The sequence below is a fragment of the Tripterygium wilfordii genome, chromosome 16, assembly GCF_013401445.1.
Source record: "Tripterygium wilfordii isolate XIE 37 chromosome 16, ASM1340144v1, whole genome shotgun sequence".
NCBI classification, from domain to species: Eukaryota; Viridiplantae; Streptophyta; class Magnoliopsida; order Celastrales; family Celastraceae; genus Tripterygium; species Tripterygium wilfordii.
Window position 1 is genome coordinate 10,252,262 of NC_052247.1, and position 26,730 is coordinate 10,278,991.

Consider the following 26,730-nt stretch of genomic DNA (forward strand, 5'->3'; position numbering starts at 1 on the left):
AGACCACTGATAATGTATCTATCCACTTTGCAAAAACAAGAAATGGATCCTCCCATCCCTTTGATATCTTCAATACTTAAAAAGTTTAGCATAATTCAGCGTAGTGGATCATTAAGTGAGATGACTTAGAAAAATAAAGTCGTGTGAGTCATTAACTCATGATATATTCAAAGTGAATTGGTAAATTTAAAACGAACAATATTATTGGTGTGTGCCCATACTAGTGGGGCTGTTTCAATGTGCCAGCTGATACTTTTAGTTCTTTTTGCCACATTAACCTGTAAATTTTAGCACCAAGAACCCACTTGCAATACCGGAAGTCAGCCCTAGAGACTCCTGCAGTCTAACCATGATAAAGCTATAATCAGCAACCAAACCATCAAACATGATGCTGCCTTGCCCTTATCACAATATGACCTATCAGACAGATGAACACCCTTTCTAAGACAAAAACTGACTGTAGAAGAATTTCACTATCATTTTCATATCATCAAATATATTGTTACCCCCAGACATAAAACATAGTATCGTATGACAATCATCATAAGCACATAGGGAAAGTTAGATTTATTGACACGAGTAACTCCGGATAATAATACATCACATATGATGCCCATTACAAGCTTTTCTTTGCTGCTTCCACTAGACCTTCTTTGCCTAACCTTAATAAGGCAAACGAAGTTAAAGTGGAAGGAGCAAAAAAAAGCTTTGGTATATAAACTGAGATGTAAAAAGTAAAGACTACATAAGTTTGTCCGCAGTCCAATTATAGAAGTCAAGACAACCGTCAACTAATGCAAAAATCAGAAGTCGTATCCTCCGGTCCACTGATATCTTCTGTGCAGGCTAGGACTTCTGGGTCTGGCTTATATTTGTCATCTTTTAGCCACATCGACTTGTAGCCTTTAGCCCTTTGAGGGGCAATAATCTCGTAAGCGCCAAGAACACACTTGCGATACGAGAAGTCTTCTAAGGTACCATCTGCTCTTTCTAGCAAAAAGCATCGTGAATTTTCATATTTTGGGTGATTACCAACCTGAAAAGAATGTTTAAGAAGAACAAAGATGGTTATAATAATCCCCTTCCGTCTAAGAAAATAAATAAGTCAAGGTACAAAAATAATAAAACAAGACTGCATGGTTTCAAAATAAGTAATCCCCATCCCCCGAGATCCCTACGAATATTTAATCTATCCAGTATCCTTCAGAGTTGTCTTAACAAGTTAACTAGCCAAAGTACGAACAAAGAAGTATCTTTCTACCATTAGTACCGTGTTAATTTATTCACCATTATACTACTCAAGACTGATATGTGAATTTGCTGAGCTTAAGGCACTATCCAAGGCCCTGTCAATGAGCTGCAACAAGCAATTTTTTTTTCCGGATATTTCACTCCTGCCTAAGAATAGGTAAGGTTTGATGAAACTGGGTATTTAATACAATCATGTGCAGGTGAGCGTGTCTGTGTGACTGTGGAGATGGATGAAATAGAGAAATGGGGAGAGACAGAGAGAGAGAGAGGCTGATTGAGGGCATCAAGACAGTCTTCTTACAATCTTTAGCCCCACTAAAATTGCACTTCTTTTTTTCCGATATGGACTTCATGCCCCACAAGATGGAACTAATATAATTTGCATTTTTAAGTCGTAAAAAGTAAAGCAAAAAGCATGGAAAAAATGAAGTTTAACTATACAATACTCTTCTACGACAAAAAGTTGATTTTTCGAGATACCTTACCTTTATCTCGTGAACTCCACTGCTGAACTTGTCTTCTTTCCGAGGATGAAAACTTAAAGCTTCCATTAGGACAGATTTGTCCCTTGCATTTATCCGATGATTGATCGGATAACTGCATCCATAAAAGCTTAAATAAATTCCAAAATCGCATGAAGGATAGCAAACTAGCGTCAAAAGGTGAAACATTAAAAAGAAACTAGTGACATGAATTTGGTGAAACCTTACAACATGTAGCAGCAGGGGTATGGAATGCCAACTTCTTTTAAAAGGATTAATGATGGAATAAAAATGATTCTATAGATAATATGGCCCAGAAGAAAAAGGAGGGATGCAGAAACAAGACTTCCCTTCAAGATCATAATACATATAGCTCCAATAAGAACACATTACATCAAGCACAAAAATGGCTCCCATAAAAGCAACATAAAAAAAAGGTGAACAACTTTCCGCAAAGGGCGGAGCCTGGGTCATGCAGAATTTACGCAGACCTGACCCCACATAATATGTGGAGAGGCTGTTCCAAGAATTAAACCTATGACCTCTAAGTTGTACCTCTGCAACTCTACCATGCCTGAATTGTAAAACCAACATAATTAACTAAATTAATGAGGCGGGCAAAGCTTGTAAGGTTCAACAGAGGATTAAGATACCTGTGTAAAATTTTACTCAATGTACGAGAGAGGTTTTGAATATCTTCTTGTGAATAATGACTTCTAAGCATAAGTTCATTGAAGCCTTTAACAGCAGAATGAGGCAGATTGAAAGACTTGACCCTACATTCAGCAGTGTATCTCCATGTATCAGGTTCTTGAAACTTCACATTAAGCTTGTCGGAACTGTTCAGGCTGCCCAGCAGATCATAGACATCTAAAGGCTCAGACAGCTCACAACCCTGACAAAATGATGATGAAATATTAAGTAGAAGAGATTTTCCAGGTTTATTAAAGAAAATCGCTCAATTCCACAGCTTTTACTAAGACAGCATAAAAAATATAAAAGCAGACCGTATGATCAAATATACTTCCAAGAAGCGCTAAGTAGGCCTGTAAAATCAAATATACTAATAGCAATCCACAGAAATGGATCGGCAATACTTTATATTTGTAAGCTAACAAAGCTTCAAATAAGTAGCGCTAAGTAGGCCTGTAAAATAAAATTGAGTACGTATGTATACATGAAGCAAAGAGAATAAAGACAGCATACCAACACTAGTGGAATAAGACAAACAGATTTATTTAGGTAAAACATCAAAGAGAACTCAATATTTTGACAAACTATAGAGCTTATAGATTTATTTGAACAAACAAAAATACAAGGCAGCAACAAGTTTAAAATACACAAACCAATAATCAAACTAGTATTACCACAATGAGGTTATCCCTATTCACATAATGGCACATATTTTTATGACTTCTATGGATAGGGGATTTCAGCTACATAGATTTCCCTACAATCCTAGATTCACTTCTAAAGTTCTAATCCTTCAACTCTCGAATTGAATTTCCCAAATCCTTAACTTCTTCAACTCAATATACACTTAATTTACTTGGATCCTCAAGTCAACATGTTATTGGCAAGGACAACTACCTTTCCAGAATACATGATATCAAACTGCCCTCCAGTACCAATGGGTGGAACTTTTCCCCACGCCAAAGCATCTAGGCTACCCTGAAGATTATCGACAACTCCTGCCTTAGCCGCTTTAATAAAACACTGACCAGGGGCCTGCAACAAATTTCCAGAAGTTAAGACAATGTATATTTGAGTTCACCACAAAAAATGAAGAATTATACTAAAGTTGAACATGTTAAGGGAACTAACAGAAAAGCAAGCCTTCACAAAGGGTGATGAGACAGATGCATGTTCTCTTTGCAGTGCCAAGCCTTTTGCATTTAAGCTGACGAACTCCCCCGTAGCAGATAGACAATTTGTGACAAGAACCAAATGTTCAGGGAGTATAGTCTTTCCAATATCAGCTATTGCGCACTCCAAATTCTGCATTTGAAACTCACATTAGTTGCAAAGAAGTGTAATAGTAGTCATGAATTCATATTTGCCACCAATAAGCACAAAGGCTGAGTGACAAGAACGCACAGTGAGAAAGAATTTCCACCCAGCATCTATCCCATTGGCCAAACAGAAATCATGAATGTTGTCCGGATGACTGCGTGTCCAGTCGATCATATCCATTATCTGGAGACAAGCATTCAATAGCACATTCCATAATCTTGTTTTGCTGCAATTTCCTTCCATTAAAACCCTCAAATATAATTCACCAGAGGAAGGTGAATTTGATTTGGGTACTTTCGGCTTATCATTCCATATAATATCGACCTTCTTGACCTCCAAAACCCCTAATCAGCAAGCAGAGAAAAATATAATTATAAATCATATTGTCCTTGTATACAAGCCACACTATCTATGTTGATGAACTTTAGCGATATAGTAACATCTTATTATGTGGAGGTAAGTTTTGCGTCCATCTTGCTTGTCCTGATCATGCACACTGTGGAAGTCTTGTGCACGAATTTTTTTTTAATAACATTAAGTTAAATAGAAAGTAATTAACATTTCTATTGCAAATTGCAGAACAAAATAGCAATAAAAACATAATCTAGTATTTCCACTTTTTAAAATCATTTACTGGATTTGGTAACAAAAGAAATAATTGTAATAACAGTTTCATATACAAGATACTCACTGAACTGCCAAATAGGAGAAGGATGAAATTCAGGAGTATCGGAACTGTCAAATGCGTATACTTCAAAAAACAGGGCAATTAGTTGTAGTCCAGAAAATATTTTCTAGCTTTACAGGGCAGGAGCAAATCGCTCGTAGTGAACAAAAGCTGGATAGATTCAGAACGAGTAACCATAGGTTTAGACAGATCTTTCAAAAGGCATTAAAAAAGATGAGCTGGCCGAAACGACCAATTCTCCTTATCTTAGATGATGACTATTTGCACCCCTTACTTAACTAAGCACACACCCCATTCTAAATAAATCCCAACCAAAAACATAACATTTATGAGTACACCCCAATTTGTGTTTTTTCACAAAAATACCATCTTCACCCCTTAAACCCTAATTCCCAATCCCTTTCCTACACCTGCATACTTCTTCTCCCTTATACTCCTGCATACTTCTTCTCCAAATTTCCCTTCGAATCTAAGCTCAATCAAAAAGCACCCATTCAATCTCTACACCTCCACCACTACCCAAAAACAGATCAAAATGAGAGAGTGCATTTCAATCCACATATGTCACGCCGGAATCCAAGTCGGCAATGCTTGTTGGGAGTTTTACTGCCTTGAACATGGAATCCAGGTGAGTACCTCCTGCTGCACAGAAACTCCTCTCAAGGGTAATGATAACAAGGTAGATGCATAACGCCATAACCTGCCACCGTGGGACAGGTACTGACACATTCCAACAAAAAGTACATAAAAAATATATTGATTATCACATATATGAAATCTCATAGTCAAATCACAATGAGAACAAGTATTTCTTACATACTAACCTTTTACAACTGTTCCAAGAAGGAAAGGGATCACCAAGTCTCGAATGGCATCCAATTGTATGGATGAATTTTTGGAATTTTCAACGACTGTGACAGTAATACAAAATGTATCATTATCTTCCTTCTCGTCATGAGCTACAGAACAGTCCCTGCCATTTATTCAACCAAGTTCGAAAAAGAATAGTAAAGCTCCAGAAAAGAACATTAGTGATCAGTTTTGTTGGAATGCTTCCTTGCTTGAGAAAAGATTCACACATAATACATGCTTTAACACTAGATTACCCACAGATTTTGTTGTTGCATTACATTTAGATATTTCAGGAAACTAGGATATTCTAAACTAAAACAATAAGTTATGTGGTTCTATGCCATGGTCAGTTCAATCACAAAAAAATCATAGAGCTACCATAGCAGCCACAGCGGATTCTCTATCACGACAATTTTGAAAACAAACTTTGTGGAGAAACTGAACAACCATCATTGCTGAAAGTGGAGAAGCTTACTTGCTCGCAATTTTCACAATCGGAAAATTGGGTACAGAATTGCACCGCTTGTGGAGCAAATCAATAACTGAATGCACTTTAAGTCTTCGACGCTTCACAATTTCCTGAAAGGACACAAGTTCATATAAGAAATTGAAATTACGCAGAGCATAAAAACATATGCACATATCAAGATTATACCTTGGATACATGAAAATGGCAGACCCAAGGACTGAAATGCATGTGGCCACAAGTCTGTGGTGAGAAGCTAATATCCAAAGAAAGTAAATGATATATGCAATGTCATAAACGGAAAAAAATTACTAGAGATATTAGAAATAACCAAAAACTTACATTATCATCGATATAGAAACAACATCCGAAAAGATAAGTTTCTCCAAATGGTTCTTAACTTCCAAGGCTCCGTACTCAAAACCATGCCTTTGTCTTCCAAGTTTCTCAGACAAAAACAGTGACATACTTTGATGTCTGTTACTTTTTTTGGAACCACACTCCAGAACATTCTACAAAAAGTGATTACAGCAGCCCCAGGTTGAAGCTCCCATGAAAATTATAAATGTATATCGAGAGACAAAGGGGGAGAGAGAGAGCGAGCAAGAGAGAGAGAGAGAGAGAGAGAGAGAGAGAGAGATCACCTTCAAATTTAGCAAAGGTGACGTTTCAAGAAGACTAACTGGTTGATCCAAAGCACTGTACGCTGCTTCAGAAATGGCACAGGCGGCCAATGAACCCACAGGTTCACCATCCATGACTTTGCAAGCATTAATTCTCCCACAGTCGTTGCTAATTAAACAAGACATATCCTCATCAGCATTATAAGAGAACTGAACTAGCTGATTCCCATATGCATTTCTCACTGTTCCATCATATGCAGCGTGCAAATCACGCAGAAAATACATGAGCCTTCTAGACAATGTGCCTGGGAGATCTGCATTGTCACTGAAAGAACTACCTCGACTTGTAACGGAATGAACGAAAGATTCAATTGGATTCAATCCCGAAAGAAAAGAATTTTCAACCACGGCGTATGGGATATAAGACTTGGGACATGCAGCAGATTTATCAGCCTTCTGAATTAAAGAGATACCCTTTTGCTTATTCCAACCAGCGCATGAGAGTCGATGGGGAAATTCAAACGACAACGGAACTGCAGAATATTGTAGGCCAAGACACAAGCTATTTTGGACCAATTTATGCAGATTACCCTTGCTCCCAGCCTTGCACATAGCCAGCATTGAATTATCCTTACTTGCATATCTATAGAACAAATTTTGTATATCCCGAAATACTTGCTTAAAGGCATTAACAGAAACTTGATTGAGGGAGGCTGATATTTGCCTCTCATAGCTCAAGTACTCTGCATCAAAGCCCATGACATACTCATCTTCTTCAAAACATTCAACAAGAAGACCTTGATTAGAATCCACCATCAACTGTTTGAAGTTGCATGTCTGCTCTGCTTCTTGTAGACCAGAAAAGATTTCATCCATCAAGTTTTTCCTCAAGTCAGAAGTTAGGTACAAATCTGACAGTGAAACACTCAAGCCCCTCGTCGACAACCATTCACAAAGTGTCTCCTGAGCATCATAGAGAAAGTCAAGCACATTACTAGGAAAACTTTTTATAAGACTTTGGAAAAAATTGCTGCCAGTCTCACGTAGCCAAGTGGATCCTTCAGAAGAAATAAGCTCCCCATTACAAATGCAGACACTATTGGAAGGAGAAGCATAATTAAATTCTCTAGGTAGAAGCATACTAAATAACTGCTTTCCGGTCCAACCAAAACCATTAAGTGAAGGAGCTTCAATAATTGCTGGAGGCACCAATTGATGAGGACAAAACATTTTTAGCTGCTGCATCTGAAAGAGGTCCAAGAGGGCCCCATGCTCCAACAACAAATGAGCAGCAGTCAAGCTATCATGGCCAAGTGAAAGAAGATTTCTACCACTCTGCCTGTTAATTAACTGTCTATCTAAAGCAACAAGCTCATTCAGCTCTACTCTTGTTTCAACGGATTGAGGGACATATCCATGAAGGCAATCTCCATCAAAATCCCCTCGTAGTGGGGAACAACATAATGGATTAATACAAAGAACATAAGTTACTGGAAGCACTTTAACGGAGAGAGCAATGATGGAGTGTTGATGAATAGAAGGAGGCCTATTTATTAACACAATGTCTCCATCACTTAGAGGCCTAGACACAACATCTCCGATTTGTAGATCCTTAACACTAGCACAACGAATCAGACTATCTTTTCGACGAACAAAAAACATACCCTTGTCATGACAACATAGTTCACAATAAGCACGCAACTTCTCCCAGTTCAAGGCATTCAGATGCTCAGGAATTTGCAACCTCTCTGCAATATGTCTGGGTATACCAATTTCATTGGTTTTGATATTTGGATCACCAATAACAACCATACGAAATGAATGGTCATTTCGCTTTGCAAGAACAACGTCTTTGACCCATCTCAGACCGTAAGGATCGGATGCTGGATCTTTGCTCTTTCTAAGTACCACTGTCACAGGATCATCATTTAAAGACTTGCCTGCATTTAACTGTGCATCATCAGAAGTACAAGTGTAAGAAAAAGAACAAGTCCAGAAAAATAAAATTAAACGAATAAAAAACAAAGCAATGAAACTTGCCTTGGAAATTTTCAGGCAGTCCATAAGGCGCAAACTCAACTCACTAGCCGTTCCTCTAAAATCAACCAGTTTCCTGTAAGCACTGGTCCTTTCATCCTAAAACCATGAACAAGGACACACACCAATGAGGAGAAGAAAGAAAAACCCATGCATTATGTGATTCAACATTATCAGCTAAGACAAGGAAAGCACTGAAGATTGGCCAATAACTGAAACCCTTTTGGTGTTTCATCTTTTATCCTTATTTTGCCATCGTATGGTTTAGTATATATTACTTTACCTCCCTGTGTACTTCTCATCCAAAGAATGTAGGGAATTGAATAGAAATTATATACCTCCGTCAATTTAAACAAAAAAGAGAAGCTGGTCCTATTTTCTAAGTTCTAACTTAGAATACTAATCAGACCTATATGAGTTCCATTTCATTGATCTCATGACAAAAATGTGAGATCTAATACATATAATGGCTTTAAAATAAAATACAAATAAAAGGAAAAATAATGAATTTGTAGTTAACATTACATCTCTTTCAATAAATGATTGTCGTGACATGAAAAATCAATAAATTGTAACTAAATAACCCACAAGATAGTTTCTGGAGCTCCTAACTGAGATTTCTAGCATTTAAATGTGTTAGTTACTTTGTTATTCAACCCAATAAGTTAACCTGTAGGTTTGGAGCGTTCCACACCTTTTATATATACACTCCCCTCACGTGTGGGCTGGACAACCCTAACGGTCCAAGTGCCCAACAAATGCACAACAAACGAGGCCTAACACTAAGGCAATAATAAATTGGGGTTTAAATTGCAGAAGCTAAGGTTTGAACTCAAGGCCTCCTACTTCGACACCATGTTAATATTAGTTACTTTGTCATTCAACGCAATAACTTAACTTGTTGGTTTGGTTTTATATATATTCTAACAAAATGTAATTTCCACTAAATTCTACGTTTTACACAAGGTTTTGTCAAGTTAAACTGATTTTTGAATAGATGTTACGTAACATGGTGGCGTACTACCCATGCTTGGAAAAATAAAATTCTTTCAAACAATACATGGACTTTAGGAAGCTGAGTAGTTGACCACAAAAATTACTTACATAAATTAATCTTTCCCCTTTAGAAAATCCATGCATAACTTGTGTCACACGATGGCAATTTGGTGTTATTGGGAAAGAGTTGAGAAAGATAGTCTCTATTCTTGAAACAAACTGCTTTATGAACTTTGGGTCAACATCATTCAGCAAGTGTCGAACCTGAAACAAAAAAGAGGCATTACCGAAAGCTGCAGAAAGAAACTATGTCCCAATAGTGAGAACCATGAAAGAAAAGTCAACATCAAAACTAGAAATATGTTTGTAACCTGAAGGAAAATGGCAGTTATTCAAAGGAACTTCTAAAACAGAAATATAAGACTTTGATTCCATAAACCTTACAGAAAATGTCAATGAACCACATCATGATCGATGGATTTAGCTTTCAGAGTGTAGATTCCTGACATGCACAAATCAGCTTTCATGGTAATCCAGAAGAGGCAAAAGCAAAGTTATACACCTTGTTTATTGTTAAGATTAGTTACTTGTCATTCGACCCAATAAGTTAACTTGTTGGGTCGGGGCATTTCATATCATTTAAATATATTCTGACATTTATTAATAAGAAATGTTGTGCTATTAAATATGTTTGCATGAGACTGCAATGGTACCTGTGCATGTGTCAAAACCCTTTTGTTTGGCTTCGAACAAATTTCTCCTTGCTGTGCATCTTCTGGGATAAAATCCCAATAATCAGCAGGCAATACTTTCTTCAATCCTTTCTTTGGAAACTTTTCATTGACTTCAACTATAATCGAAGTTCTTTTGAAAGGATCTTGTGCAGAGAATCTAAATTTCATTTTTGGATACCAATCTTTTGAATTTCCCTGTATCCAGAATAAGTAATTAGTTTGAAATCATAAAACCGCAAAAGCAAAAACATTAAAACATGAGATTTAAACACACCACACAATATCTGCAAAATGTCGGCCAATTTTCTTGAGAGGTTGAGTCAACTCCCTGCTACATATGTCCAACAAAAATAGAAGAAATATCACCGGCAAGAAGATAACTAAAACATGCATTTAGCTTAAAGAGAACCATTTAACATAATTATGATACTTATAGATATAAATGGAGCACGACAAAGAACAACTTATAAAATACAAACCAGTTAATCATGAACCATTAAATAAAAATTATGATGTATAACTGAAAAATCCAATTAATGCAATATGACTGTTGAATCAAAAACATGATTCTCTACAAGTTATTTATCAACCTAAATGTTTATTCATTCTAGAAGATTAAGGGCCCTAATTCATGGAAAGCTGTGTCAATATGTTCCCCTGGTTATTGTTACATTCTCAAGAATTTGGGATTATTTAACTGCCACCATCTCAAGGTTAAACCATTCCATACACAAGGCTCCTGATACGTGATCTGGGAAAGACAACCCATATGCAGTCTTCCCTCCTAATTAATTGCGGAGTTTCTATTTCCAGGATTTGAAACTATGACCCATAGGTTGGGCAGAGACAACTTTACAACAGGGCCACAGGTTCACCCCTTAAACTATTGCTATCTTACTTTCCTAAATTTTTTAAAAATCACTAATGCACAAGTATAGATGCACATACATGCATGCACATATAAATTTATCATTCCAATGTACTATACTCTCATAGGATCACAAGTAATTCCTTTACCTTGACATGTAATTTTTTCCGAACAGATTTACATACTGGACAAACTTTATTCAAAATTTGTGCGACTTCTGATAAATAGTATGGATGTAATATGGTGAATGGAAACTTAATAGCACCAAAATGACCTGGAAGAAAGAAAAAGAGGTCAACTTTTAGCACAGAAACAACAAAAGGAAGAAAAGTCTCATCCCATGAACACATAAATTTCCATCTACACCTTCACAGTGTTTTCGATCTGTGGCTCCACAGGTGGAGCATACTGAAGACCAATTTGGGAGCCCCAGCTTAGGATCAGTAACCTCACTTGCAGCATCAATTGGCACAGCAGAAATTCTTTCCTGTAACAGTATCACAATGTAAATATTGTATAATGAGACAAACACATAACGACATTTATTAACCTAAGCAACTTATCACCACCTCAAACTTTAGAAGAGACTGGTCACCATCATGAAGGAACACGAGGGAATATTAAGTGAACAGAGCTCGCAATGAACTACGATCACTCAACTCATGTAAAGTCTGATTGGCTTGTTTGCTATTGTTAAATTAGTTAATTTGTCATTCAATCCAATAAGTTAACTTGTTGGGTTGGGCCATTTCACGTCATATATACATATTCTAACACTCCCCTCACGTATGGGTTGGGCAATCCGACGGCCCAACACGTGCACAACAAACAGGCTCAATTCGTGCACAACAAACAAGGCCCAACACTAGAGCTACTCTCACAAAGGCCCACACTTGGGGCAACAACAAATAAATTGCGGAAGCTAAGGTTTGAACCCAAGACCTACTCCTCCGAAACCATGTTAAGATTAGTTACTTTGCCATTCAACCCAATAAGTTAACTTGTTGGGTTGGAGCATTTCACATCATTTATACATATACTAACGATTACTTTTAGTAAGAAAAAACTCTTTTTTTTTTCCAAACAAGGATAAACCCAGACTTGGTGGACTCGACTCATTTGATTTGTCACCTTTTAAGACTGTGAACATTCAAGTCCACAAAACTCCACCAAGATAAAAGCTTATACGCGAGTGGTCTTCTAAAATTTGGGCAAATGTTCTGAGGCTGCTGGGCATTTCTTGGGTCACTAATTCTTCAGTGGACAAGGAATTATTGGCTTGGAAGGGCGTAAGCAGGGACAAAAGGCTAGGAAGTTTTATCCAATTAATTCCAATTTCTGTGATGTGGATGCTATGGCTGGAAAGGAATAACAGAGTGTTCAAAAGCAAAGAATCCTCCATAGACACTTTCTTAGTCACCTGGTTTGATTGCCTTAGGTTCTGGGGCACTTCCTTTTCTGGGAACATTTTTGATCATATGTTTATCCCCCCCTTCTAATTTGTTTGGGTTGCACCCCCTTGGTGCTTGAATAAAACTTTTTTTCATTCAAAAAAAAAGATAAAAGCTTATACGCTGTTAGTCAAAGAACTTTTTTATGTGCATACGATTAAAGATGGAGATTTGAGATCAAACTCAAGCTTCAAAAAGTTTTATCATTCTGAACACAATCCTAGAGGAAGAAAAAGCCACAAAGATTAAAAATTTTGTAATTGAACCATTAACTTAAGATATGTGTTTTACCAGTAGGAAGACTAACAGTGTAAACTGTATATTGACAGCTGAAAGGGAGGAAACAAAGAAATGAATTTAATACCCTGTATATGCGTAGCAACACCTGAGAAAATGGAATACGTCAACCAATTATCAACTTCAGGGAAGCCATGACATAGACAAAGTACCAATACTCATTGAATACATCAACTGAGTATGTTGACTAACAAAACAGAGGCCTATGACATAACTGCCCATGCATAAAGGCAGGCGCTAACAAGGGGACCAAACCCAACAGATGCCCACTGCATGAGAATCTGATAGACTGCTACTAATTTCATGCCATACTACACTAATGAGTTCCATGCAAAATCACCTACCGAAAAAAAGAGTTCCATGCAAAATCCATTCACTGTAGCAAGAAGGAAATAATAACAACACACTACGAATTATAGAGTGGTACCAGACTGTCTACAGATCTCAATCTTTAGTCTTAATATTTTTTTATGATTTTAGAGCTATTTTATACATTATCATTCACTTGTAAACTGATTAAAAGATCTTAGACACAATATACTAACATTCACTGAAGCAGTTGGACTGAGGGAGTTTATAATAAAATCCGATTCCCACATTGCCGCCCCTGTGTCGGAGGTTTAACTGATTTCAATTTCGTCTAACAATTATTAGCAAGGAAATCAATTGTCAGTTTGTCACTACCCCATTGGCAGAAAGAAGATCTTGCCCTAACAAACAGTAGACACATCAATTTAACAGCAAGATGAAGTAACATAAAGGATTTTCAAAACTAATTTGACATAGTTAATTGGTTCCCAATTGTAACGTAATTAAAAACATATTTTTTATTTTGTAGAGGGGAGGGGGTCCATTTCTCATGTCAAGCCATTCTCATTGAGTTTTTTATTCATTGCAAAACTTTAGGATTGAGGTAATTCCTCTATAAACAGAAATCTTACACAAGAAGAATCACATTAAAGAGTGAATTAAAATACAGTTTCTTTACAAATTTGCAAACATCACGATGCAGATGTAAAGAAGAAAAATCAGAGCAGAGAGTTATTTAGAGTAATGGGTCATCCTAGAGTTTATAAACTATTTTCTAGTTAGGTTCACGTCTTATTTATCGTTTATTGGAGATAATCTTATTGTTGGACAACATTATAGGGTTTTTTCTAAGTTTTAGAAGCAAGACCATTTTCATAATTTCCAAGTTAGTTAGATTTTCAAAATTAATTATTTATTAGTAGTTTAGTATGTTATTATGGTATTTTAAGACGTCTATATCTTGTTAATTAATTAGTATTTTTTAGGAGTCAAGTATCTATTTTTATTAGGAAAGTTGCTGTTTAATTAGGGTGATCAAGGGGTCTGGAAATCTAATATGAATGGGTTGTCAAGACTCTTTGTTTGAGACAGCTTTTATTCAATCATAATGAGGCTTTTATTCAATCATAACGCAGAATTTCTGTGGGTTTAAGCAATAGAGACTCCATCGACTCGATTCTATCATCCATTCCTCTAATCAATGCGTTCAAATTCCTATTTCATTTTAAATTCTAAAATTAAGAATTTCAATGGCACCAACTGGAGTTCACCCTCGTCTGTGGAATGGGGAAGATCATGGACAGTCAAGACAGTCACAGGTGCCCACCATCTCTTAACAGTTCTAGAGTTCTAAGAATTTCAAAGGCACCAACGGGAGTCCACCTTCATCCGTGAAACAGGGAAGGTCACGGACAGTCACAACCTTGGTACTGCCACCTTTTTCAAATATGAAATATAAAATATAGCATGAACTCGCGATCCTCTGGTAGTTTTAGACGATGCCACTACCCTAATTTTTTTTTTTAAAACTTGATATGGACCAAAATAAAGAGGGGGAGCTAGCTTCATGTTCGCATGCCTAGCTATAGTGGTTTGGCGGTATGGCTGCAATTTCAAGAATCAAAATCACCTTCCTTAAAGACCCGCTCAGTTCGACGCCCATCTGCTAATTGTCTCATGCGGTTTTGTTCTTCAGTCAGATTTGCCTTCAATTGTATTAGGACCTCATCTCTAGTTCTCAGCTTCGTTTCTACAGCTGCAACCTTAGTGGTGCCCGTTTCGAAGCACAAAAGGTGGGGAGTGTTGTACATGTGTGACTCCTGGTTCCACTTGGTGGGCTTGAGCCCGACTCACAAGTGAGGGGATATTGTTGAGAAAAGTCTTACATCGCTAAAATAAAGATCTAATGGACAAGTTATAAGCCTAAAAGTTTTCTTCATCCCCTTAGTTTAGCTCCAAAATTACAATAAAACAAACAAGTGGATTTATCTAGCTTTAAGCTTACTCATTTATTTGAAGTTTAGCCACTTTTAAGTTTGTATAGTCCTATATCATAGGGATCTATATGCTTTTAGAATCAGAAGACATTCATACAGAAAAAGAGAGATTTGAATAGTGTCAAAAACTGGTATCTACTTACTCGATCGGTTTCATTCAAGACAGTGAAACCTATGCTGGTTAAGATAGCAGTTTTCACTTGTTGCTCCTCGTGCAAGTTACTGTCCATCAGTCTGCTGCATAAATCCACATGAGAAATTAGTGAGATCAACAAGTCTGAAAAAAATCCATTTAAAATCTGCAAAGTGCTCGAGACAAATTCAAATACGTTATCTAATAGATCTTTTCTAATTGTCATATTTCTTTCTTTTAGACAAGCTTATAGAAAACATGAAAAAATAGAAACTAAAGCACTTCTTATGGAAGGCAATTTAAAACAATAGATTCTACAAAAATATCTTGGATCATCTGATAAAACTAAGAATCAGCATATCAAGATGTCTAGAAGCTAACAAAGCTGACATGTATTCATAGAGGCATAAAAAAAGCATCTAACAGTCTTTTCTGAAAGAATTCAAGGTCACGAAGCAGGTTTCCTCAAACGACCTTGGAGTTTGATTGTTACTAAAGGTCAATCTACTGCATTGTCACAGAAATGAGTAGAGATTTAAGTCGCGAAAAAATTATTACCATTCCAAAACATAATATCTGAATGCATGACTCATAAAAATTATTACCATTCCAAAACATATATTTGTACAACGATGAATGCATGCTTACGTAACCATAATAAGGATCTCAAAACCCCAGAAATCCCTTCACAACCCCCCCCCCCCCCCAAAACCCCACCCTAAGTAGTGACTAACTTTGAATGACAGCTATACACTGCAGAAATATTTTAAGAACCTGTAAAAAAAACAAAGCCAAGAAAGGAAAAATTAAAAAGATAAGCTATCACAGGACAATTACCCATAAATTATGTCCAATGGAGATAACAATGCTTTTCAGGCACAATTGCCAGCTGCCAAAAGGGTATAAATACTTCATTTTTTGTGAGATATATACTGATGTGCGCTTCTAATATCTAGACCATATTCGATGAAAATTAAAGTCTAAAGAAAATAAAAACAACTGATTCTAGTATGGAAACTTGTTCAACGCATTAATAACATTACACGCAGTAGTCACTAATTGACATATGCAGTAGTATAAGATATACCTTTAATAAAATAAAGCATATGATAACCATGCCCATCATCCTTTCTTTTTTACTACTAAATATGCATTATATTACACGGGATTGCATTTTGTTCGCTACTTTGCCAACATCAATTTGGCAAATTCAAAAAGAGATGGCCATTTGCACGGGAGGAGGTAGGGGAAGTGCAAGAAGCATTTCCATTCAAGAGTTCTTATCTGTTTCCATGCCCCTTCGAGACCCCAAAAAATGGAAAAAGTTCCTTTTCATCTATAGAATTTCTGATCTAATTAGATGAATACATGTGGCATCTGCCAAACAATGGCGCATGAGGAATCAAAATTACGAGCTCAGCATACAAGTAATCAACAATAATTTATTGGCCGTTATACCATACCACTAACGAGATTCCTACATAACGAATTGAAACGTTAAATACAAATGGCATCGTCAATCATTGACAAGCCAGTAACAACAAACAGAGTTTTTCACCTTCATCAACGTAAAAATTTCATAAGGATGTACCTAAATTCTCCATAAATGAGGCATATCATACGACAACATTAAACGAAAAGAAAAATGTTTAACTTGAACACCATTGACACTTTGCGACCAATCGAGGATATCAAAGCCATAATTCTCCTGTTTAAATTGGCTCAGAATTTCATGTTTCAGTCAAAAGAATAAACCCTAAACCGTCATTGTTACTTGATGGTCAATCTCTTCCAACAGAAAACCAAATCTCCATGGTCTTATCAGCCAAAGAGTTGTGTACTGAAAGAAAACACCAATATAGGAACAGTAACAGCACCATTATTGAAATTCAACCGAAAAAACACAAAATCAACATGCACATTGTCCTAAAGATTCAACCTTTTTAAACCCTTCAGAAACTCTCAGCACAAAATAGAATCCCAAACAAACAGCACCTCTCATCTCCCATGCATCCATTGAAAACCCAAAAATCATAACCCACAAGCAAACAAACAGAACCATCAGAATCACCCAAAACAACAAGAAGCAAGGCCAATAAGGCCTAAGATAAGAAGAAGAAGAGTAACAGATACACACGGCGCACAAGCAAAAAAAAAGGGGAGACAAAAACGTGATCAAAAGTTCAAAGACACTAACATTGATAAAATAAAACCCAGAACGAGAACAAAAAATTGAAAAAGATATGTAATGATACTGTGATCGAGAAAAAGAATGTACCTTTAAAGAGTCTTTTGTCAGACAGCCCTCTAGAGTGTGGACTGTGAGGGGGGGGGGTGGTTCTGTTTTTTGTGGCTTTTGGGTTCAGGAAGATAAAAAAGCGGGGATATGGCAGCACCGTAAATAGAGATGGAATTGGTGGGCAAGACAGGGAGAGGAAATAGTACGGCACCTGGTTCAAGAGTTAGGTTGACGGAAACCGAGGAGACAGAGAAAAGGGTATACTTGTAAAAATATCTCTGTTTTGGACGCTGTCACAGAAATAGGTCTTCTTTTTTTTACTTAATTACGTCCGCGACCATCCCACAAAGCACGTATAAAGCGTGGCTTCTTTGTACTTTCTTTATGTTATTTTCAAAAGGCCTCTCCATTTTGTAGATTGATATCTACTTCCTATCTTTTTTTTTTTTGAAACATAGATTTGGAGAGGGGTAGAATTCAAATCCACGACCTAATGAATGGGTAATCCCTTACATGTAATGTGATTGTCGTTCAACTAACGGTTCTCTTGCATATCTACTTCCTATCTCTGTCTTAAAGCCTCTCCATTTTGTAGAGGGTATATAATATGTCAAGAAAATGTGGATAATTTTTTCATGTGTCTCTTAATAGTGCAACATTTAGAAGTCATATGGGGTAATGATAGAGATCCAAATAACTAGTATCTCATTTATCTCAGTTGTTGAGTTGTACGCGAAGAATTTCATGTCATATACATCATGTAAGACATGTGCAGTCCACAATAACTGGGATAACTGGATAACGAAGTGCTGAAATCTTTGTCATTTTCGAATCATATAGCGTTGTAGATCACATTCTTCATTTACTCATAAAGAGCATAAAATTTCAGATGCATTCATATATATTCATTAATATCTCTGTTATCTTAAAAACTCGAGATCAAACATTTTTTTAAAAAATTACTTTCTATATTCTTCTTGTGGCTTATAAAAAAGGGAAAAGTATGTTTGAAACCCCTGTGCTTTGTTTTGGCTCTTTCAAACCCTCCTACTTGGAATAATGGGCTAACCGAGCCCCTGAGATGAATTCTGTTATATCGATGTATGTGTGTCCATTAACTGTCCATGTGTAATTTTTTTTTTAATTCTGACATGGCAGACAAGTGTCTAAAGCCAATAATAAGGCGACATGTGTCATATCTTAAATTAAAATTTAAAAACCCTAATATTCTCTCTCCCCTCTTTCTTCTCCCTCCTCCTCCTCCTCTCACCGTCTCTTTTACTCAAACTAAATCGTGGATTCATGTTCACCATTGCTCCTATTGCAACTACTCCACCACACTCAGATGTGGAGAAATTATATAATTTTTTTGGTCTCAGGTTTGTGGGTTTTGCTTTTCATGATGAACGAAGGCGAATGTCGATAAACAAGGCGAAGTTTATGTCAACGACTGGGAACTCATTGTCGTCGAGCCAGCAGCCGGAGCGGAGCAAATCGTCTGGGTTTCTAATTCAACGTTAATTTTGTGATTTTTTAAAAATAATGATAAAAAATTTTAAGATATGTAAATTAATGTATAATATTAAAACATGTGTAGTAATTTAATTAGTGATTGCCACATGTTTATCAGAAAAGAATATTAAAAATTTCTGAAATTCCATGTCACACGTTTAATAGCCATTTCACCGGTGTTATGATGGAAGGGTTTGATTAGACCATTTCTCAAAATTGAAGGGTTTGTTTACACCAAAAAAATACAAAGACTTAATCAACCCAAAATACAAAGTACAGTGGCTTCATGCATGCTTTTCCTTATAAAAAAAAATATATCAAAACTAAGAATGCTTCTGAGTGAGAGAACAAAGAGGATGGCAGTTTAGTATTTAATGGGAAAAGTGAAGGGCATTTTAGTAGTGAACAGGGTCTTTTGTAAGGAAAACAAAATAAAAGAGCAGTCAAAGGTCAAATCTTGAAAATCAGCCGTAACGTAACGCCGGGTTTAGTGACGAGGCATCTCTCTGGGGGTCGTCAGGTGAGTGTAGGCCCCACAACCTTGTAACTGAACTCTGTTCCATTTTAAGATTCCTGAATCACTGAACCCTGCATATACCTATATATATATACATACACACATGCGTGTGTATATACATACATACATATATATATGTGTGTGTACTCGCATTCGTTGTTTCCACACCACACGTTAAAGCTCACTTGTTTGTTCATCACTTGTGTGGGTGTGTGGAAACAGAGAGAGATAGATATTTAGAAAGTGAACTGGAAAGTGGAACGAAAAGAAAGATAAACAAAATTAGAGACTTGGAAAAGCGTGAAGCCCGTGAAATCAAAAAGGATTTTGACAGGCAATCATGCAATGGACAAACCTTTCATGTCTCGTCTCGCGTTTTCAATCTTTCGCTCAATAATTAGCATTCTTTCCTTGACTTGGGGCAGCGGCTCAAAGCTAGGGCCCTAATTACTTCTTATACGCTTAACAATTGTTAATACGACTCAAAATAACTAAAAATTTACATACTTATTAACCTACTATCTAAGTTATCCCAAAAGAACTCTCAAGTTGTGCGCACTCATTCATAATTGTCAGGCCAGTAACTTGTCTTTCAATTTTTTTTTCCATCTTTCATTAACGATTACCAAAACAACAGGCATTTTCTTTACATTTATGATACGTAGCTTTAGTTGCTACACATAAGCTATCGTTACATGACAGGCATACCTAACAAGTAACATCTTCAAAGTTGGATAACAAATTTGACCATTATAACAAGTAACATCTTCTTTGCTCTTTTTCTCATCCACGGCTAGGCATCTTCTCTAGCTCCTTCTCTAGGTTTTTTCAAGAATTTTTCACATACGAACTTGACCGCGCGTGTATTCTTCTCTTAGCTTAAACTCCAAGGCAAAAGCTTCAAGGCGCTAACAACAACCATGTTCTATTGCTTCATTTTTGTTATTTTCTTGATTTATATTATTTTCCTATTATTTGCTATTTTCGTATTAGTTAATTTTCTATTTTAATTATGTCAATAAGAAAATATGAATATGGATATGAAAAACGTAAAAAGAAAATAAAATTAGAAGAATTAGTATCATCTCGAAATGAGAATCTTGATAAATTTATTATTAATACTAAAAAAAAGGAACATATTAATAATACAAACCACTTATAAAAATATTTATGATCCCGCATATTGACAAAATGTAGATACTAAATTACTAGATTCGTTAGTTGAAAGAGGTCCAATTAAAGATAATAATTTAAGTTTTTTCAAAAGATGAAAAAAAAAATTGTTAGAGAAACTTGAATATAAATTTTATTTGGTGATTTTACATATCAAAAAGTAAGAAAAGTAAATTCTAAATAAAAACATAAAAATTGCATTAAATTTCGAAGGGCCTTGGTTCAAATATTTGCCTACAACCACTAACTATGTTCGGTACATAGTTTGAGATATGACAAAGATATGCTTGTAAAAATTTTGGTCGTAAAATGATGTTCTAAATGTTAGTATATTGTTTACTATCTTCCATGTTTGACAGAAAATATCCAAATTTCGATTGTTGGGGATAGAAGTGTTGAGAACGCGAGACTACTAACTTAAGGTTTCGAATATTTTCAGCTCCACTTTAAGAGTGTGTTCGGATTGAGGGATTTGGAGGGAAGGGAAAGGAATGGAAATAGAGTTTCCTTCCAATTCCCTTGTTTGGATAGTTTATTAAAAATTAAGGGGAGGGATTTAGAGGGATTTGGGAGGAAGATTTCATTAAATTTTGTTAAAATTCTTTCTCTCCAAAATGGAGTCATTTGGAGGGAATGGATTACTAATTAAGTCATTTGTAAGTTAAATATCTATTTTACCCTTGTACATAATATTTCAACATAAAAATAAGGATAAATTAGTAAATTAAATAAATTTTTTTTTTTTTTATCTATCCAAACATAGGAGAGGGAAAAATAGTCCCCCTTCCCCTCCCCTCCCTTCTCTCCCCCTCCCCTCTCTTCTCTTCCCTTCTCCCAAAATCTCTCAATCCAAACACACTCTAAATGAGCTATCAAATCACTTTACAAAATAATTTGCGCAGTTGGTGCAATACCAGCCCATCTACAAGGGCTTTCACGGTGTCCTAATTACTAAATTTTATTATTGGGCTTACGAGGCCCCAGCTCAATTGGTTTTGGCCTTTAACTATAGAACATACACAAAGAAATGTATAAACATATGATATAAGTAATTAAGTATAAATAATTAAGCAGATTATATAATTGATTTTTTTTTTGTGGTTGGAAGAACTGAACTAACTAGAACTTTCAAAGACTGGGTGAGCAACCCCTACAAAATTAGCTCGAAGAAAAGGAATACAATCATGAGGTGTCTCGTGGAAGACATGAGTCCCTATGTTCAAATTAAAAGCATAATTGGTGAACCAATGCAGGTATTTACCTCCCTATAAATATGCTTTATAAGAACATATCAGTCACTTGCAAGCCATGCACGAATAATGAATATAAATTGATGACTCGGGTTCATTATAATTGATATATATATATATATAATCAGTCGATTTTTAGGAGTTGTTGAATATGAAATCAACACGGTCGTTTTTGTACAAACCATAACCAAAATCTACCAATGATACATACGATATTAGTAAAAAATCGATGAATCGATCGGTTTGGTTTTTGCGATTATTTTGAGCAAAATCGAATAAAAGTATTGGGCATGAGACCATGTTTTAAGGTTGGTGGGCTCACACGATTTTTCAATACAGTAGCCAAAATAATTTTGATAAGAATATTGTCATTTTGATTATTAAGGAAAATGATTCGATATCTATTCTAAGTTTTCATTTGGAGATCATGAATTGGATCATCTCTCTCAATGGGCAATCCACGCGAGTGCAACGCAAAGCGGACATAGTTAAACTAGTGGACGGAGGGTCCTATATATGTAGTCCATTTGGTAGAGTGATTGGATTGATTTTAAATTCTAGAGGAAAAATTGTAAAAAAAAACTGAGTTTAAAGCTGTGAAATATGTTGTGAGGTGTTTTGTGAACTAAAAGCTGACGCTAGCGAAAGTATTGTTGAATAAAAGTATTATTTAAAATTTATAATACTATATTTTATGGTTTTATAATTTTTTAATATATTTTGTTATTAAATTTAATTAATGTATTGTTACTATAATTATTTTGTACCTATGAATTTATTATAAATCTTATTATAAATATTTTACTTATTTTATTATAAATATTTTCGTAATATTTTATGAAATAAATTTTTTGTTTTTATAAATAAAAATTGAATATATATTATTTTATGATATGATATATGATTCACTTTGTTTTTTATAAAATAAATATTTTATTGAATATATATTATCAAAAACATGGGGTCCACTTAAGTTTTTTAGAAAAAAATAGACATAATCATTCACGTGGGACCCATATAAATGATTAAAAAAAAGTGTTGGCGGAAAAAGCAACCGGAGCTTCTGGGATAACAACATCAAACACCGTGTTTGGTGCGTTTGGTGCAGTGGAGCCGCAAACTAAACAGGCAGATGTACTATTGCTCTTGAATTGTTCTCACAATTAATATCCTTATGACCTTATTCCATATATATTATTAGTCAAGTTAATTTGACTTTCTATCTATAAATGGGAAGAAAGCAAAAGTACAGTACCCCACTATATATATATATATATATATATATATGAAAATTCTCAAGTGAGGGATACCTCACTTTATTTAAAATGAGGGATCCATCTAACACCATTCATTTGGTGTAAGTGTGGTCCCCATCTGTAATGGGGCCCGTGCATAAATGGTGTTAGATGGATCCCGCACGTTAAATAAAGTGCGGGATCCCTCACCTGAGAAGTCATCTATATATATATATATATGTTTCTTTGAACCTTGAAGTGGTTTATGTTCCTAAACTTGATGCCACTAAAGAAAAGTCAAACATGTCTTAAAAGGTCAATTCCATGATAAAAGGCTTCTAGGTGGTCAGTTGGGAATTTACCTTCCTTCATGCATGTCGTTGAGAGATTGAGGTCACTCGACATGTTGTGTTAAGAGTTTTTCTGTGTGCTGATATGCTTCCAGCAGAAAATCAAGATTAAAGCACGTTTCTTTTCATCGGATTTATAGTCCTTACTTATTTTTTTTTTAAATTCTGTTTGCACTTTGCTTGAATATTTTCTACGAAAGCAATGACACAACTAACTTCTATTATGTATCATTCTTTCTTGCCTAGAAGATGCTTATCATTCTTCATGAATAGTATACACTATTTAATTAGCTAATATTTCATAAGTCTTTTGCGTCAGTGAGGATTCACACACTTGCGTTGTTTAAAAAAAATAGAAACTAGTGATCTATCCCAGTTCGCATACACATATACATAAATTCTCTCATGTGAATTAAAAGTGTGAATCAACTTTGTAAACACGAAATCCAATGGTCATAATAAAACATAACAAAAGTGGGGGCCACACATTTGATGTGGGACCGGTTGCATCTATGGTTGAAAAATAAGTACACAAATTTGTTTCACATAGGAGAATTTCTGTCTATATATATATATAACAATCACTCGGTGATATAACAATCTATTGAATATTTATTTTGTTGATATAACAATCTATTGAATATATGTTTTGTTGATGTTTTTAGTATATTTAAAAGAAATTTTTATGTGTTCTATGTACAAAGATTGAAGGGTAGCAGAATGACAAAGGTTTTGGACTACCCTAAGGACCACTCAAGTTCAAGCCCTACTACTTACAATAAATCATACATAGGTCAAAGATGGGCCTTGAGTTCTTTGATATAGTCTCCTAACTTGTGTTAATTTTTTCCATATTTATTTTTTCTAATTTGATTTTGTCAATAACTGAAACATGTTTTTCCTTGATTTATTGAAAAATATCCCAACGTCATTTTTTTTGGATATATAATAATGGTGAAAGCTCTGGTTTATATAAATATATTTTTTTTGAGAAAGAAAATAGAGAGAAACATCGCAAAATTCGAACAGTGTTCTGAGTGTGTAAAAATCACTGATACAGAGATTCTAAGCTTGTTTTATCCTAGGGACGACGTAGCTGATTTACTGTTTGCACACAAGAGACAGAACCACAAATCGTCTTAAAGAGAATGACCTAGTTCGTGACTCAAGCCATTGGTTTCAATTTGCTGGTCAATCTCCTCATTTTACAGATTCTGAGGTAATATCTTTAACATGTTTTCGCTTAATACCGCAGAGAATCGTTGAAAAAGTAGTGGGTCTCGCCATTGAGTTGGAGCTTCACCTTAGACGAGAGCAAGAGCAGGCTGAGCTTGCAAAGAAGGTTGAGGAGGCAAAGAAGCATCAGGTCCAGACTGTCACCGAGGAGGAGTATGAGAGGATGGTGCTAGATTATTGTAGATCTAGTGGATTTCAAAAAGAAATCACAAGGAAGAACACAAAGAAAAGAGGAAGGTTTGCCTGGAGAAAAACAAAGCATCAGAGAAGATGAAATTAGAGTTTAAGGTCTTTTATAAAAGTTTAGGACATTTTAAATATAGAAGAAAATGAGGTGATATTTTTAATTTTAAAAAAATTTAAAAAATTATTTTTTACGTTGGCAACTTGCAGTTTGCACCAGCATAAAGTTGATTTTTTTGTATGTTGTAAGAGCCAAAAATCTTTTACCCGAAATACTTAAGCCCACGACGAAATGCCCACGAAGGTCTGGGTCAAGTAGGACTAGACATCCGTCCGAAGATAAGTTCAAGATGGGTGAACTCAAGGCCAAGTGGGGCAAAGGCCGATGATTGGGCTTAGGAATATGCACATAAGGCCCAGAGCCCATGATGCTAAATAAGTCTCATTTTAGGCCGGACGCCCAACCAAAGCCCAAGGGTCGAAGCCTGTCCTTACGGTTAGCACATGTTAGTCATGTGAGTTGGAAAACTATAAATAGAGGATGAATCCCTCCTCATTCGGCCCTCCAGAACTTGGTATCTCTCTCTTCCTATCTCTTAAAGCTATTCATTTCTCTCACTCTAATATTTCTCATCGTTGACTGACTTGACTGTCGAAGCTTCCCCGGCCGCACCAAACCTGTGCCCAAGCTTCATGGTCGACACTCTCTTTGATCTTGCAGGGTTGTCATAGCCTCGATCGACGATAACAAATTGATTGCAGATTTTTGGATCTACATATGCTATATATGTAAGCGGGTTCATTGTTTGAAAAATTAGAAAATCTGTCTGAATTTCCAGTTCGCACAAATTCAAACTTTTGATTACTAAGTTGTAATGTTTAAATTTCAGTGACTAAATTGGATTTTGGAAAATCTTTCAATGAAGAAAAAAATAATTAATTTGAAAATAGTAAGAAGGTAGGAGGTAAGAGAGAGTCAATAAGAATGAGTTATTTTGTCTTAAAGCTATTTCTTTAGGTGGAGATGAATTACTTTGTCCTGAAGATTGTCTAGAGATGAAATAGCTGTTGAGAGGAGAGTTTAGTGTTTCTAACAGGTAAAGAATCAAAAGGTGGTATTACTAGAATTGTCACTCGAAGGGAAGTTTGAGGTCATGGTGAGCCTTAAGTTGCCATTTGTTCAATCTTTCCTCATAGAGTTACATTTTCTGCTTCCATGTTCTCCATGCAATTGATTGTTTTTTTTTTAATTCTTCTCTCATGGCAGCAATTTGCGCTATAAGATTTGTTGGAGAAATTTCTTCTGATGTTGACACGGTGATGATGAATATGAAGTTTTTCGATCAATTGATTATAAAGATCCCCTATCTACGCACCAAATTGTAGGAGCTTGAATCTACAATTGTTGATAAGTCAAATTTGATGATGTAGGATTGTTTGCAACCTTGGAATCCTGCAACACTTTAGAGAACATAACTGTTAGAAACTCTTAGACCGGCTTGGGGGTGTCAATCGAAGAGGCTCTGATGGTCATGTAAGTAAAGGAGATGAGAAATAAGACTGTGGATGGAAATAAGCAAGAATAAGTGTTTGGCTGAGTGTTTATGCTAAGCGTATGAAATAAGGATAGGTGTATTGAGAAACAGAAATGAATTCTTAGTTGGTCATTCGATGCCCTTCTCCAAGATAAGAAAGAGCTATTTATAGAATGATATGCATCAAGTGGCATGCAAGTTACTAGTTTGATAATGGTGTTATATGAAAAGTAGTGAATCTCGGGTCTTGGGTCCATACGAGTTGAACAACTAGTTGATAAGAGAGGGTTCAAATAGCTAGGC

At 35.7% G+C, this 26,730-nt stretch overlaps 1 protein-coding gene across 1 annotated transcript; it reads right to left on the bottom strand.

Moving 5' to 3' along the window:
• Positions 1–469: 469 nt before the first annotated feature.
• Positions 470–15,297, bottom strand: LOC119980623 (DNA-directed RNA polymerase IV subunit 1-like). The gene is made up of 18 exons (XM_038823403.1): positions 15,208–15,297; positions 11,377–11,497; positions 11,160–11,284; positions 10,417–10,470; positions 10,122–10,337; positions 9,517–9,672; positions 8,416–8,511; positions 6,397–8,325; positions 6,095–6,264; positions 5,942–6,008; positions 5,762–5,865; positions 5,259–5,407; positions 3,831–4,090; positions 3,558–3,731; positions 3,324–3,461; positions 2,387–2,628; positions 1,737–1,848; positions 470–1,036 (listed from the first exon to the last, which is right to left on the bottom strand). Exons 1-18 carry the CDS (start codon positions 15,292–15,294, stop codon positions 788–790), a joined length of 4,449 nt encoding a protein of 1,482 aa, XP_038679331.1. The 5' UTR covers positions 15,295–15,297; the 3' UTR covers positions 470–787.
• Positions 15,298–26,730: the final 11,433 nt, after the last annotated feature.

Bases quoted from the DNA above. Each gene is read 5' to 3' on its own strand.
- LOC119980623 (XM_038823403.1), bottom strand. From the start codon at position 15,294: ATGGACAGTAACTTGCACGAGGAGCAACAAGTGAAAACTGCTATCTTA. The intron at 1,849-2,386 runs GTATCTTAATCC...TTATGGATGCAG, and splicing joins TTGAGTAAAATTTTACACAG to TTATCCGATCAATCATCGGA. The intron at 1,037-1,736 runs GTAAGGTATCTC...CATTCTTTTCAG, and splicing joins GTGGAGTTCACGAGATAAAG to GTTGGTAATCACCCAAAATA.